The sequence below is a fragment of the Octopus bimaculoides genome, chromosome 11 (assembly GCF_046866305.1).
Source record: "Octopus bimaculoides isolate indiv1 chromosome 11, ASM4686630v1, whole genome shotgun sequence".
NCBI lineage: Eukaryota > Metazoa > Mollusca > Cephalopoda > Octopoda > Octopodidae > Octopus > Octopus bimaculoides.
Genome location: NC_142938.1, coordinates 56,123,106 through 56,138,164, shown reverse-complemented (window position 1 = coordinate 56,138,164; position 15,059 = coordinate 56,123,106). Strand labels below are relative to the sequence as shown.

At 35.1% G+C, this 15,059-nt stretch overlaps 1 protein-coding gene across 50 annotated transcripts in view; it reads right to left on the bottom strand.

Annotated features, from left to right (window-relative positions):
- The window catches only part of LOC106881762 (ryanodine receptor), a 385,182-nt gene that overhangs the window by 111,168 nt on the left and 258,955 nt on the right, over window positions 1-15,059 (bottom strand). For 35 of the 50 annotated variants that reach the window (XM_089360088.1, XM_014932251.3, XM_014932252.3 and 32 more), the window contains 2 exons: window positions 9,737-9,885; window positions 7,756-7,803 (listed from right to left, as the gene is read on the bottom strand). In XM_089360088.1, the coding sequence (XP_089216214.1) occupies window positions 7,756-7,803; window positions 9,737-9,885 (197 nt within the window). The remainder of the gene's footprint in view (window positions 1-7,755; window positions 7,804-9,736; window positions 9,886-15,059) is intronic. The other 15 variants (XM_089360094.1, XM_089360102.1, XM_089360116.1 and 12 more) reach the window with 1 other exon arrangement.

Genomic DNA, 15,059 nt, shown 5'->3' with positions numbered 1-15,059 from the left:
GCTTATTCATTTTCTAAGCTTCCTAAATTCATGCTACGTTATATTCTAATCACCCAGAATTCATTGCTCTTTTAAAAAATTACGATTTATGCATTGTTGTCTCTCAAATATTTAAAATCTACAATTAAGAGCCCTCTCTACTCGCTGGCGGTACCTACCCACCACCACTACCCATTTTCCTTTATTCAAAAATTCTTATCGCTCCTTAAAATTATGACTTTTAAGTGTTGATTTCTCAGCCCAAGAATTACAGCGTGATGTGCTGCTTGACTGGTCCCCCCTCTCTCTCTCTCTCTCTCTCTCTTTATATATATATATGATGATGATGATGATGATCTTTTCTCCCGCCATGCCTCTGTCTACCCCTCCATCCTCTCTCTCTCCCCTTCGTAGTTTTTCCTTTAAGGTCTTCAGGTTCTGGCTATATATAAATGAGAAACCCATTCTAAATTATCTCGCTGACGTACTATGACGAAATACCCAAGATGCAGATAAGATAGAGATTTTTATTTATTTACGGCCTCAAACATCTCAATACCTTGCGCTTTAGTTTTTTTCCCTTATTATTTATCTTGTTTCTCTCCATGAAATTCAATTGAATTCAGTTGTTGTCTTAAATTCATGCTTATTCATTTTCTAAGCTTCCTAAATTCATGCTACGTTATATTCTAATCACCCAGAATTCATTGCTCTTTTAAAAAATTACGATTTATGCATTGTTGTCTCTCAAATATTTAAAATCTACAATTAAGAGCCCTCTCTACTCGCTGGCGGTACCTACCCACCACCACTACCCATTTTCCTTTATTCAAAAATTCTTATCGCTCCTTAAAATTATGGCTTTTAAGTGTTGATTTCTCAGCCCAAGAATTACAGCGTGATGTGCTGCTTGACTGGTCCCCCCCCTCTCTCTCTCTCTCTCTCTCTTTATATATATATATGATGATGATGATGATGATCTTTTCTCCCGCCATGCCTCTGTCTACCCCTCCATCCTCTCTCTCTCCCCTTCGTAGTTTTTCCTTTAAGGTCTTCAGGTTCTGGCTATATATAAATGAGAAACCCATTCTAAATTATCTCGCTGACGTACTATGACGAAATACCCAAGATGCAGATAAGATAGAGATTTTTATTTATTTACGGCCTCAAACATCTCAATACCTTGCGCTTTAGTTTTTTTCCCTTATTATTTATCTTGTTTCTCTCCATGAAATTCAATTGAATTCAGTTGTTGTCTTAAATTCATGCTTATTCATTTTCTAAGCTTCCTAAATTCATGCTACGTTATATTCTAATCACCCAGAATTCATTGCTCTTTTAAAAAATTACGATTTATGCATTGTTGTCTCTCAAATATTTAAAATCTACAATTAAGAGCCCTCTCTACTCGCTGGCGGTAACCCGCCCTCCCACCCCCTCCACCGGAAGTTCATTCGTCTGTCATCCCTCTGTCATCCCACCCCCTCCACCGGAAGTTCATTCCTCTGTCATCCCACCCCCTCCACCGGAAGTTCATTCCTCTGTCATCCCACCCCCTCCCACCGGAAGTTCATTCCTCTGCCATCCCACCCCCTCCACCGGAAGTTCATTCCTCTGTCATCCCACCCCCTCCACCGGAAGTTCATTCCTCTGACATCCCACCCCCTCCACCGGAAGTTCATTCCTCTGCCATCCCACCCCCTCCACCGGAAGTTCATTCCTCTGTCATCCCACCCCCTCCACCGGAAGTTCATTCCTCTGTCATCCCACCCCTCCACCGGAAGTTCATTCCTCTGTCATCCCACCCCCTCCACCGGAAGTTCATTCCTCTGTCATCCCACCCCTCCACCGGAAGTTCATTTCTCTGTCATCCCGCCCCCTCCACCGGAAGTTCATTCCTCTGTCATCCCACCCCTCCACCGGTAGTTCATTCCTCTGTCATCCCACCCCTCCACCGGAAGTTCATCCCTTTGTCATCCTGTCAACCTCGGCTGTCTCCCGGAACCCATCTAGTGGCCTTGGCCATCCTCTCCCCTACCTTTGGGTAGCGCATTAAGGTTGAGAAATGTTTGCAGGTTGTAGGTAATGTTTTGCTTATGAATTCTTCCAATTGCAAGTTTTCTTTTCAGGTACACGACACTGCTTTTCCTCTTCCCAGGCTACAGGCCCACACCCCCAACACCCATACTGTTAGGATTGGCACTCTCAACGTCGGCACGCTGAAAGGTAGATCTGGTGAAATTGTTGAGATGCTTGAACGGAGATGCGTAGATATGTGCTGCATCCAGGAAGTAAGATGGAGAGGAGGTTCTGCAAGGTTCCTCACAGGCAAAGAACACAGGTACAAGATTTTCTGGGCAGGGAACACTGACGGGGTCGGGGGCGTAGGAATACTTCTAGCGGAGAAATGGGTGGATAAGGTAATCGAGGTCGTTAGAGTAAGTGACAGAGTACTTAAGATCAGACTAGTGCTTCATCATAGATTAGCTACTGTCATCTCAGCCTATGCACCTCAACCTGGGCTACCAGATGGTCTGAAAGACCAATTCTATGACACCCTCTTGCAAACTACCTCGTCGACGAGTGACAGGGACCTTCTCTTTGTGGCTGGAGACTTCAACGGTCATGTCGGACGTCGTGCTGGGGGCTTCCATGGCATACATGGAGGCTATGGCTTCGGTTCCCGCAACGAGGAGGGAACCAGACTGCTGGAGTTCTGTGATGCAACCAATCTTATGGTCTGCAATACCAACTTCAGGAAACCTGCCAGTCACCTAGTCACCTACCGCTCCGGCAGACACTCTAGCCAAATCGACTACATCCTCGCCAGAAATAGGGAAAGAGGGCGGCTTATAAATGCCAAAACCTACCCTGGCGAAGAATGTACCCCACAACATAGATTAGTAGTTAGCGACTTTGGGATCAAGGCAAAATGGGTGCCCAGAATTAGACAGGCTTGGAGAAGAAGGGTGTGGAAGCTTAAAGACCCTGCAAACGGACAGAGACTTAGAGACAAGTTACTTGAAGCATTTAACGAAATAGAAGGGGATATAGCATCATACAACGTGGAAGACAATTGGAGATTTCTGCGGGACAACCTGTTGAAAGCCACCGACCAGATTTGTGGGTGGTGTAAGGTCCCCTCCCAACCCAGAGTAACGTGGTGGTGGAACAAGGAGGTAGACAGGGCTATTAGACAAAAGAAACAAGCTTGGAAGGACTGGAAGAACGGTGGTAGCAGGGAATTGTACCAATGTGCCAGAAGGGAGGCTAGGCGACAGGTTTATTTAGCCAGAGGGGAAGCAGATAAGGAAAGATTTGCCAATGTTCTGCGCCGTGAGGACCAAAGACTCGAGGTATTTCGGGTTGCAAGACAGTGTAGGAGAGAGAATAGTGATGTTGTAGGAGAGAAATGTGTTCGCATGGATGATGGTACGCTTGCATTAAATGAGGATGCAAAGAAAGAGGTCTGGAGATGCCACTACGATAGATTGCTTAATAAAGAGAATGAATGGGAGAAAGAGAGCCTGCCTTATGTCGACCCAATAGAGGGACCAGCTATCCGAGTTGATAGTACCAGGGTAGATAAAGCAATTAAGAGTATGAAGACCGGGAAAGCCCCCGGCCCATCAGGAATCACTGCAGAGATGCTCAAAATATCTGGCAGTGTTGGCTATAGCCTAGTCACCCGTATTACGAACCAGGTGATACACGAAGGAGTCATACCCTATGACTGGTGTAGCAGCATCATAGTCAACTGCTACAAAGGTAAAGGGGACGCTTTAGATACAAATAATTACAGAGGCATCAAGCTGTTAGATCAGGTTATGAAAGTTACAGAGAGGGTCATAGCCCAACTAATTAGGGAGCGAATCAATTTAGATGAGATGCAGTTTGGGTTCGTGCCAGGTAAAAGCACTACTGATGCCTTATTTCTAGTGAGACAGTTGCAAGAGAAATACCTAGCCAAGGATAAACCTCTGTACCTGGCTTTCGTTGACATGGAGAAAGCCTTTGACAGGGTCCCCCGATCCCTTATCTGGTGGTCAATGAGGAAACTTGGGATAGAAGAATGGCTAGTGAGAGCTGTGCGAGCCATGTACAGAGATGCGGCCAGTAAGGTGAGGGTTGGAAATGAGTACAGCAATGAATTCCGGGTAGAGGTAGGGGTCCACCAAGGTTCCGTCCTCAGCCCCCTATTATTTACCATAGTCCTCCAGGCAATCACAGAGGAGTTCAAGACAGGTTGCCCCTGGGAGCTCCTCTATGCTGATGACCTTGCCCTAATTGCGGAGTCACTATCAGAACTAGAGGAGAAGTTTCAGGTGTGGAAGCAAGGTCTAGAATTGAAGGGCCTTAGAGTCAACCTAGCTAAAACCAAAATCCTAATAAGTAGGAAGGTAGATAAAACACAAACCCCTTCAGGTAGATGGCCCTGCTCAGTATGTAGAAAAGGAGTAGGTAGTAACTCTATAAGATGTACCCGGTGCAAGCTATGGACACATAAGAGGTGCAGCAACATCAAAGGCAGGTTAACTAGCAAGTTAGTTTTTGTTTGTGGCAGATGTTCAGGTGCAATAAAGACTGCAAACAAACAGGAAACAACTTCTATCTCATTCCAGGGTGAAAAACTAGAGGTAGTCGATAGCTTCCGCTATCTGGGCGACCAAGTTAGTAGTGGGGGTGGGTGCGCTGAAAGTGTAGCTGCTAGAATAAGAATAGCCTGGGCAAAGTTTAGAGAGCTCTTACCCCTGCTGGCGACAAAGGGACTCTCACTCAGAGTAAAAGGCAGACTGTATGACGCATGCGTACGAACAACCATGCTACATGGCAGTGAAACATGGGCTGTAACTGCTGAGGACATACGTAAGCTCGCAAGGAATGAAGCCAGTATGCTCCGTTGGATGTGTAATGTCAATGTGAATACCCGTCAGAGTGTAAGTATCTTGAGAGAAAAGCTGAACATTAGAAGCATCAGTTGTGGCGTGCAAGAGAGACGATTGCGCTGGTATGGACATGTGGTGAGAATGGAGGAGGATAGCTGCGTGAAAAAGTGCCACACCCTAACAGTTGAGGGAACCCGTGGAAGAGGTAGGCCCAGGAAGACCTGGGCTGAGGTGGTGAGGCAAGACCTTCGTACATTGGGCCTCACCGAGGCGATGACTACGGACCGAGACCTTTGGAAATGGGCTGTGCGTGAGAAGACCCGGCAAGCCAAGTAAGATCGTTGCCAGTGCCCCTGGACTGGTTCTTGTGCGGGTGGCACATGAGATGCACCATTTTGAGCGTGGCCGTTGCCAGTACCGCCTGACTGGCTCCTGTAGGATTTTCGAGCGAGATCGTTGCCAGTGCCCCTGGACTGGCTTGTGCGGGTGGCACATAAAAGACACCATTTCGAGCGTGGCCGTTTTCGTGCGGGTGACACGTAAAAGCACCCACTACACTCTCTGAGTGGTTGGCGTTAGGAAGGGCATCCAGCTGTAGAAACTCTGCCAAATCAGACTGGAGCCTGGTGTTGCCATCCGGTTTCACCAGTCCTCAGTCAAATCGTCCAACCCATGCTAGCATGGAAAGCGGACGTTAAACGATGATGATGATGATGATGATTCATACATACATGTAGATGGGAACCAAAAGAAGCTTTTGGCTACATGCACACACATGCACACATATATGCATGGATGTGTGTATGTTTATGTCTCCTTGTCTCCACATTACACTATATTTGGAAATGATTGTCACCATCATACAAATAGTGTCTTCCTGTGGAAACATGTCCAGCCACGGTGAAATAATACCTAGGTTGAATGCAATTTGAGAGTTGGTGACATGAAGAGTGTCTGGCCATAAAAAATCTGCTTTAACAGATTTCATCTGATCCATTCAAGCAAGCAAAATTAGACATTACAAGGATAATGGTGATGAGGTTGGATATAGCTATGTTCTAGGGTTAGATATGTTCTTACAAAAGATCAGAAACAAAAGACACTGCTTGTGTGACGATGACTCCCATTTACAACTTTTCATGATGTCAAAGCAAGGACATACACACAAAAATATAGATATACATGTATATTTAAACATAAACATTATGTATGTATGTATGTATGTATGCATGTATCTATCTATCTATGTATGCATGTATGTATGCATGCATGCATGCATGTTTGCATGCATTTATGTATGTGTATATACATGTATATATATATACATTATATATATATATATATATATATATATATATATATATATATATGTATATATATATATATATACATATATATTTATGAGTCTGTATATGAATACATATATACTTGAGTATATTTAATTATACATTTACACATATGTACATGTATATAAAGAATAAATTAAAAGGAATTAACATCAAAGAATGGCAGGAACCAAGTGCTAGGAAAGGTTTTTCAGAAAAAGTAACAAATTTGATATTTTTTTTATTCTGAAAGAAAAATAATGATACATGGAATTTTCTAGTTTATATGTTAATAATGATCTCTTGTGACATGTAAATCAGTATGTAGGTTAGCTGTCGACCATAAATGGTGAGGGGGATTTTGTTTTTCATATGTAGATGAGACAGATAATGTAAAAATCCTTATGTATCTAACAAAAGGTGAACTGGCCACAGGAAGTAAAGCTATAAGATAGATGGGAATATAAAATTTAATTGTATGTATATTATTAAAGAAAATGTAGTTTTCCACTCCACCATGCCTGCTTTTAATATGAAAGTTAAAAAACCTCACAAAAATAGAATATTAAATAAGATTATTTATTCTGCAAAATATAATGAGTTAAATTAAATGAATTATTTAACCAGTGAATTAGGAAACAAAAATATTGAATTAATGCAATATTTGTCTCTATTTGAGAAAACATGGGGAAAACAGAAAAGAAAAAAAAAAGAATGTTTTTTTTTTCTTTCAGAAACTTTGGACCAAAATCAAAAGAAAAATTGAAAATTTATTATAAAGAAATAAAAATAGAAAAAGACAGAAAGTTCAAAATTCAGTTTGAATAGTAAATGTGTTCAATTAAATGAAATGGGGATTAGTAATGTCAATGATTAAAGAACAAGTAAATTAGTTAAGACTTATGATGGCTTTGATGTTTTATATAAAATTCTGCATCATTTTCCCTTGCAGATAAATTTGAAAGAAATGAAAGAAGTTGGAAGCAATTTAAAATCTATTATTTATTAACTCAATTTGTAAGTTTTAATTTTAAAACGATTCATCTTATAGAAAGAATATAACTATGAAAGATAGTAATTTCTCACTAGGTTCTCTTTATGGAACTCAGGAAGTGGTTCTCTGTTTATTATTGAATTATAACCAAAATAGTTTGGTCTGCAATACATTATAACTATTTTCTAAACTTGTCATGTAATTTATGATAAGACTTCATCTTTGATTATTTCTTTAATAAAACTGGGAATTATGTAATTGATAAGTTTTTGAAACTGTAGCCAAATAACGTATTTAAAAAGAAATAAAGTGTATATATATATGAGAAAATTATCTCTACGATATCTATTTGCAAAAATAGATTTCTAAAAAGTCAAATTATTATTCAGAATCACAAATTCCTTTTCTTTCATTCCTGAAACCTCTAAACTCTAGAAATAAATTTCCAAACATTTTGTTTCTCTAGTAAAGAGAAAGAAAATGAAATATTTAAAGTATGTTTGTTTCTATCTTTTAGAAACCATCGACTTAATTAGTGAGAAGAGGAAAAAGTGCATAGAGAAGACCATACCATCTGACCCCTTTTCAGGTTTAGCTTCACCTTCTGATGAACTGACATCTGCAAACACATGCATGAACCAGAAGACCAATTAAGAACTAATGAATACAATTTGAAAATGTTCCAATACCTCTCCTGATTATTGAAGAACAGATTAAGGGATCATATTTCACAAATTATAAAATAATTTACTTAAAATGAAATGCCAATCCCTGAGATCTCAACAGAGGAAAAAGCTAAAATCTTAGTTATATCAATCAATGTACAAAGGAACAAATGTTTGAATTATTGGAAACTATTAGAAGAATTAGCAAACATGTCATCATCATTTTTTAGAACACAGAAATACATTTTTGAATAAGACGACAATGACATATAGCTGTTGGGGATAATATTAAATACAAACATATCATAAATGTGTATTCATTATAAATGTATGTATATTTATATAATTTGAAAATGCATTACATGAACAATTGTATGTATATAATCAAACAATCTAAGTTTAAATTTCATTGGGGTTCTCTTCTATTTTCTGTTCCTGTTAATAAAATGGGGTTCCTCCAAAGGATCTTTGAAGGAATGTTACTTGATAGGGTGCACAGGTCAGAGATCAGGAAGACTCTCCAGGTAGAGCCAGTAGTACTTTGCAATAGTCTCAGCTTGTCACACTTGAGAATCCAGGTCAAGAGAGTAATGACAGTAGTTTCTGATAAGACTCTACAGAGGACTCTACCCCCATATTCCTTCCTGTAGTAGCAGGCAAAGGAAATGGAAGGATGGATAAAGAAAATAAGCATCAATAATATTAATTACGAATACTTTTTATTTAGTCAGAATAAATAAATAGTTAATGTTGGCAACTAAGGCAGAAAATATGATTGTTAAAGACTATTAAATACAAAAGCAGTGTTTAATCTATGACTGTTATAACGTGTAATGTGTGTTAGTGCATGTATATACGTATGTTTGTGTGTGTATGTGGACATTTTATATACAAATGTGGTAGTGTATGCATGTGTGTACAATTTTCATCTCTGCCATCCCAATGATAGTAACAACTGTGGCAATCCAAGTTTCTAGTGTATGCATTTATAAGTAATAGAGAGAATATCATTAGGATAACCTGGAGACATACACAAGCCCTAAAATACACCAGATGTGACAGCATCTAAGAAAGAAAGAACCTTATAGATACATATTGGAATGGAAAGATCAGACAGGAAGCTTCCAATCTAAAAGACAAAAAAAGAAAGGGAACCCAAATATTGGAAGCTTAGAAAGTTCTCATGCATGACATGGACATACGTTTTGTTGAGATGAAAGGTAAGAATATTGCTTTTATCAAAGACCATTAGGGTTGGGACATCACTGGTGTATGTGACAGAGGAAATCAGATCTCCAATATGATTTTATCGAAAGTAAACTGATTGAAGTGATTGTTGATCCCTGAGAAGATGACAAAATGGTGTATATTTATGACTGTGTTCTCTCATCATTGAAATATTGAAAGCAAGATTGATAGGTCAGTATTTGACCATTTTGGGTGTGAGAATGTCCATTTATGTGGATTTGTGTAAATTCCTATGCAAAGAGAAACACTGAAAAGTTTGATGAAGATGAGCTTATTTAGATGAGCAGAGATATGGTAAACACCACCAGTGGGTCTTGCTGAACTCTCTGAAGGTTTAATTATATTTCTAAGACACGATAATATAAGTTTTAAAATCTTCATACTTATCAAACTGTAAACCATAATTTTATTGTAGAGCAATGGCCTCATTTAATGAAATCAGAAAGAAAATGATGTAAAGAAGAATTTGCACCAATCAAAAATGCAAAAATTACATTGCAGTTATTTCTGTATTGAATATTTACAGAACTAAAAATGTAACAACGTCGATGACTATGGCAATCCAAAAAGCATTAATGGACTGAAAGCATTTTAAAATTGTTCATAAAGAAAGTGTGTTAAATTGTTCTGAAAACCTACCTTGTGCTTCCAGTGAATGTTCAGCAATATTTCCTTTAATGCCATACATTACTGAAAATTTATTATAGGTATTGAGTTTAGGTTCCAAAAATGCCACAGGAAAGCAGCTAGCAAAAGCTCCAATGCATTCACCAAGAACAGGCCGATGTCTAAAGATTTTCAGAAAGGACAAAAATAAAAGAAAATTTAAATTACATTAGATTTCATTAAAACAAAAAGCAAAGAACAACAGAAAATTTGAAACAAAAGATGGTTATTAATATTCTGAACTGTTTATTGTTTCCTCCAGAAGATAAATGATGATCTAGAAATAAAATAACTCAATAAAATGTCACTTAAAAATATTGACTTTGAAATGAAATAATAATAAGAAACAAAGATTTATTGTGAGAGGGAATAATACTGAGAATATGGCACTGGAAAATCATCCTCTTTATTGCAAAAAAGATATTGAACTTGCTTACATTTAAGAAAATTTAGCCAAAATATTTCTTTATCACAGAAAATAATATAAATCGTTTTATTCAGTAGTAATGATGTAACAAATAATAAAGTAGCCGCTTAGCATATCGTTAGCTTAAATAGGTTAATAAATTTATAGTTTTATCAATAAAATATCTTTGATTTTATGAGAAACTTAATACTTGTGTAAGTTTTATATACAAGATTTAACATTTTTTCTAAATGCACTATAAATTAATATTGTATGCAATCAAAAATAATTATAAAGCAAGAAAATCTTTACTGCATAAAGCAATTGGAAAGCTGGTTTAGTAAAATTTGAGACAGAGTTAATGCACAAACAGCTGTCAACATTCAGAAATATAACTACATGAAATATAGTTTAGCAAATTAAAAACAAACAAAAATCCAAAATAAATAACATGCAAAATGATAAACATTTAATGAGTTTCAATTTAATAATTTGTGCTACTGCTATTATTATTATTATTATTATTATTATTATTATTATTATTATTCAGTAGTTTTATTTTTATAACGTGCTTTCACTTCACTACCGAGCGCAGCTCTGTGCGCCTTGGGTATGTGCTGTGGTTTGCTGTGGTGCTCTTATGTTTACTGTATTGAAAGTGTTTTGCATAGGATGTGTGCAGTACCCAGTAGTGCAATTTTCTGTATGTTATATATATTTGTAAGTCCTGCTATTTTTGTTATGTATTTGTCTGAATATTTTATTATTATTATTATTATTATTATTATTATTATTATTATTATTATTATTATTATCATCATTATTATTATTATTATCATTATCATTATTATTATTATTATTATCATCATTATTATTATTATTATCATTATCATTATTATTATTATTATTATTATTATTATTTAGGTGGTGAACCAGCAGAATTGTTTGCATGCCAGACAAAATGCTTAGCAGCATTTCGTTCATGTTTACATTCTGAGTTCAAATTCTGCTGAGGTCAGCTTTGCTTTTCATCCTTTCTGGGTCGATAAAATAAATATCAGTCGAATACTGGGTCAATGTAATTGACTATCCCCCTCCCCCAAATTTCAGGCCTTGAGTCTATTATAGAAAGGATTATTATTATTGTTATTGTTGTTTATGATGGTATTATAAGAATTTACATACTTTTGCGAGAACGTGAAATAATTTTTTAATGGAACAGTGGATCTTGAAACACATAAAGCTATAAAAAATAACATGTAAATACTGGGTTGAAAAACTCTTTTGGATTGAAAAATTCAAAGGTTGTCTATTATTTATAGATTTATGAGCTTTGAGACTCACTGTTCAAAAGAGAGTTGTTATTATTATTATTACTTTTAATCTGCATGTTTGTTACATTCACTTGCTGAGACACACTCAGCATCCTAGAGCAAGTGAAGGATAAGAGATGTTACAGTATGACTGAAAGTTTGGGAAGGGGAAGTGGCAGGGGCAGTAGTGAAATATCTTCATGTAATACAACACAGACATTTAAATGGATAGAGTTTTTCTAAGGATGTGGGCAGTTCTTGTCAGCACAATCTTTTAGATTTCTCAGAGACATGGTTGCCCTGGGGTCTTATCTAAATGTTTCTGACATCCTTTTTTTTATCATACCAATAACAGGAACAGTTCTCACTTTAAGATGCCATGTCTTTTGTATTTCAATTTCCAGGTCCTTATATTTTATTATTATTATTATTATTATTATTATTATTATTATTATTATTATTATTATTATTATTAATTTTTGTTTAGCATAATTTTATCCTTTGACATGCATGCAATAAAAATAATTGTAATAGTGTGCCTATATGTATATGTAATTATTATTTTGAACTTGTATTTCAATTAAGGAATTTAAAATATTTTATATTCTTAAAGCTTTGGATTTATAAAATAAACTAAACTAACCAATTACCAGAGAGAAAAACAGAGGAACTCTATAAGCAAAAATTTTGTTTTAAAACTTATATGTGAATAACATTACAAATTGTTGTGGATAAATGATCATTATTGACTAAGATATTTATTGTTGTTGTTGTTGTTTGAGATACATCTTGAAATGACTACTGCTACAAGAGGAACTTATTTCATTAACACTGGAAAGATGAAAGACAATATTAACTCAGGTTTTGATCTCAAAATATAATAATACATAGATACAAAGGTCAGAAATTTGGGAGAGAAAATACTCAGACAGTCAAACTATATTGAGCCCAGTATTTGACAGGCACTCTATTTTATTCAACCAGGTGGGATGAAAAGTAAAGTTGACCTTAGTGGAATTTGAACTCATAATGTATAGAACTGGAATAAAGAATGTAAGGCATTTTAATCCGATATTCTACTGATTCTGTCAATCCACCACTCTTTGGAACATAAGAATGGTTTCAAATTACAGCATGAAGTCAGCAAATGTTTTAGGGGCTGGAATAAGTTGATTTCAACAACCCCAGTGCTCAACTGGAAGTTATTTTATTAACCCCAAATGGATGACAAACGAAGCAAGTTTGGAAGTATCTGAACACAGAATGTAACGCTGGATTAAATGCTGCTAAGCATTTAGTCCATCATACAACTGATTCTGCCAGCTAACTACATAAATGTAATAATAATGGTTAAAATTTCTTATATTGGTACAAGACCAGTCTTTTTTAGGAAGAGGTTAAAATAGATAGAATCGAGTCCCTATATATCACTGGTACTTTATTGACTCTTGAGTTAAGATTTCAGCTGAAATTTCTAAAAAGATGTAACTATACCAATAGGTGTTTTGTCCAACACTTTTGATTCTGTCATCCAATGATAATAGTAATAGTTTTGTTTTGTACATTTTGCATAAGTTACATATTTGTAGGAACAAGTTATAAACGACTACAATATATTACTGGTATTTATTTATTAACCCTTCAAGGATAAATGCAAAAATCTTTCATGTAGTTGCAAACATTAAATCAACTTCAAAAACATTTTGTTGCTAATATTTTTGAAGATTATTAATTAATAATATCAAACTTTTAAAATAGGTACAAGTATAACCTTGTTGGTTTAATAAAACTCATTCTATTTAACCTGAAGAGAAGAATTAAAAATTTAACTGGGGTTGGTATTTGAGTTTTGAAGACTGAGGTTCTCAGTTTTAGATATTGTTCTCTATTAGTAAGTACACCACAACTACCAGCTATATTTCAACGAATTATCATACTATAAATAGATATATAATGCAATCAATCAGCATTCCTTGATTTCAAATTATATCTAAAGAGGAAGCTACAAAACTATTTATACACGTTTTAAAATTATAGAAGCTTAATTATAGAAGCTTAATTGAATAGATTAATTAATACTAATTGACAAAGGAGCATTTAATTGAAAGAAATTTGAAATTTTTGGTAATCTATTCTTGTATCAGTATAGGCCTTTATGCATATAGTATTGATAGACGTGTAATTGTGTTGTGTGTACCTTTCATGTACACTTAGTATTAATCAATGGTTAATAAAATTAAACCTCAAAAATTGTTGTCTAAGAACATTAGGGGTTTTAGCATAGAGCCTACATTTCTAGTAATAATCAGGAAAAGAGTATTTGAAAATACAAACAAATAAATAGAAAACAGACTCAAGGTGAGGAACATATTAAAAGATAATCTAAAATAATTGTAACAATTGTAATAAACTAAACATTTTCAACTTCAAAAAACATTTACTTTTCACACAGTATGTGATGTATAGAATTGTAATTAAACCAAAATGATGGTAACAAACTGAAATTTTAAATTGTATTGCACTTTTTGAATCTCCTCTAAAATACATATATATTGGTATTATTTAATATTTTGACTCATAATGTGCTGCTTTAATTTAGATATGAATAATTTGAATAATTATAAAATATGCAAGTTGTAATACAACAAGGAAGGCATACAATAAATAGCAAAACAAAATAACAATGGCAAGAATATAGATAGATAAATAGTGATAATGTGGCATTGAAGCTGTGCGACAACAAATGATATTTATGGCAGAGTCACAAATATTAACATAGGTGCTCAGATATACTCATGTATTTATAAATAAATAAGGAAGTGTTTTTGAACTAAAGTGATCTACTCTCATCTAACAATTTTAATGTATGAGGTTAAGTAGTTTATATGTTGTGCAGTGTGCCAAACTTAAAGAAAAATATGAGAAACTGAATATATTGGGGGGAAAATAATAAAGATGCTGCTGTTGTTGCCTAGAAAGTTAAGTATTTAATAAACAATATACTTTTTCTTTTCAAATGTTATTTATCAGAAATAGAACTAACTTATGCCATTTATGTCATAAATTCTTTTATCGTTTTTAATTTTTGAAAAGCAATCTAATAGAAAAAGTAATTTAATTTGAAGCTATGAGTTAATTAGTAATTTTTTTGTTAAACTAGTTATGATTTTATATCATGAATTAAATGAATTTAATTAAAATATAAAGTTAACATATCCAAGAAAATATTGAAATACAATTTGTTTGTGATTCTTGAGAAGCTGAAAATTATATAGAATTTGGTATTGCATTAGTTTTAAAATATAGTTACTAAGTGAGTAGCTGAAAGAAGTTTAACCATTCAGATTGGAAATATTAGAGTACAATTAACGTTCTTCCAATTTAGAATGTCTGGTTATCTGTTCTGATGATATTAAAGATCAAGTATGTTAATAATTATTGGCATTGATGAAAGGACATGAAAATGGACAGATAGTAATGTATGGAGGTACATTAGGGTATGTGAAGGTTAGGCTTTAGCATCAAGATGCTACTCTATCCCAAGTAAGATTCCTAGAAAATCTGGCAACTATTTCTG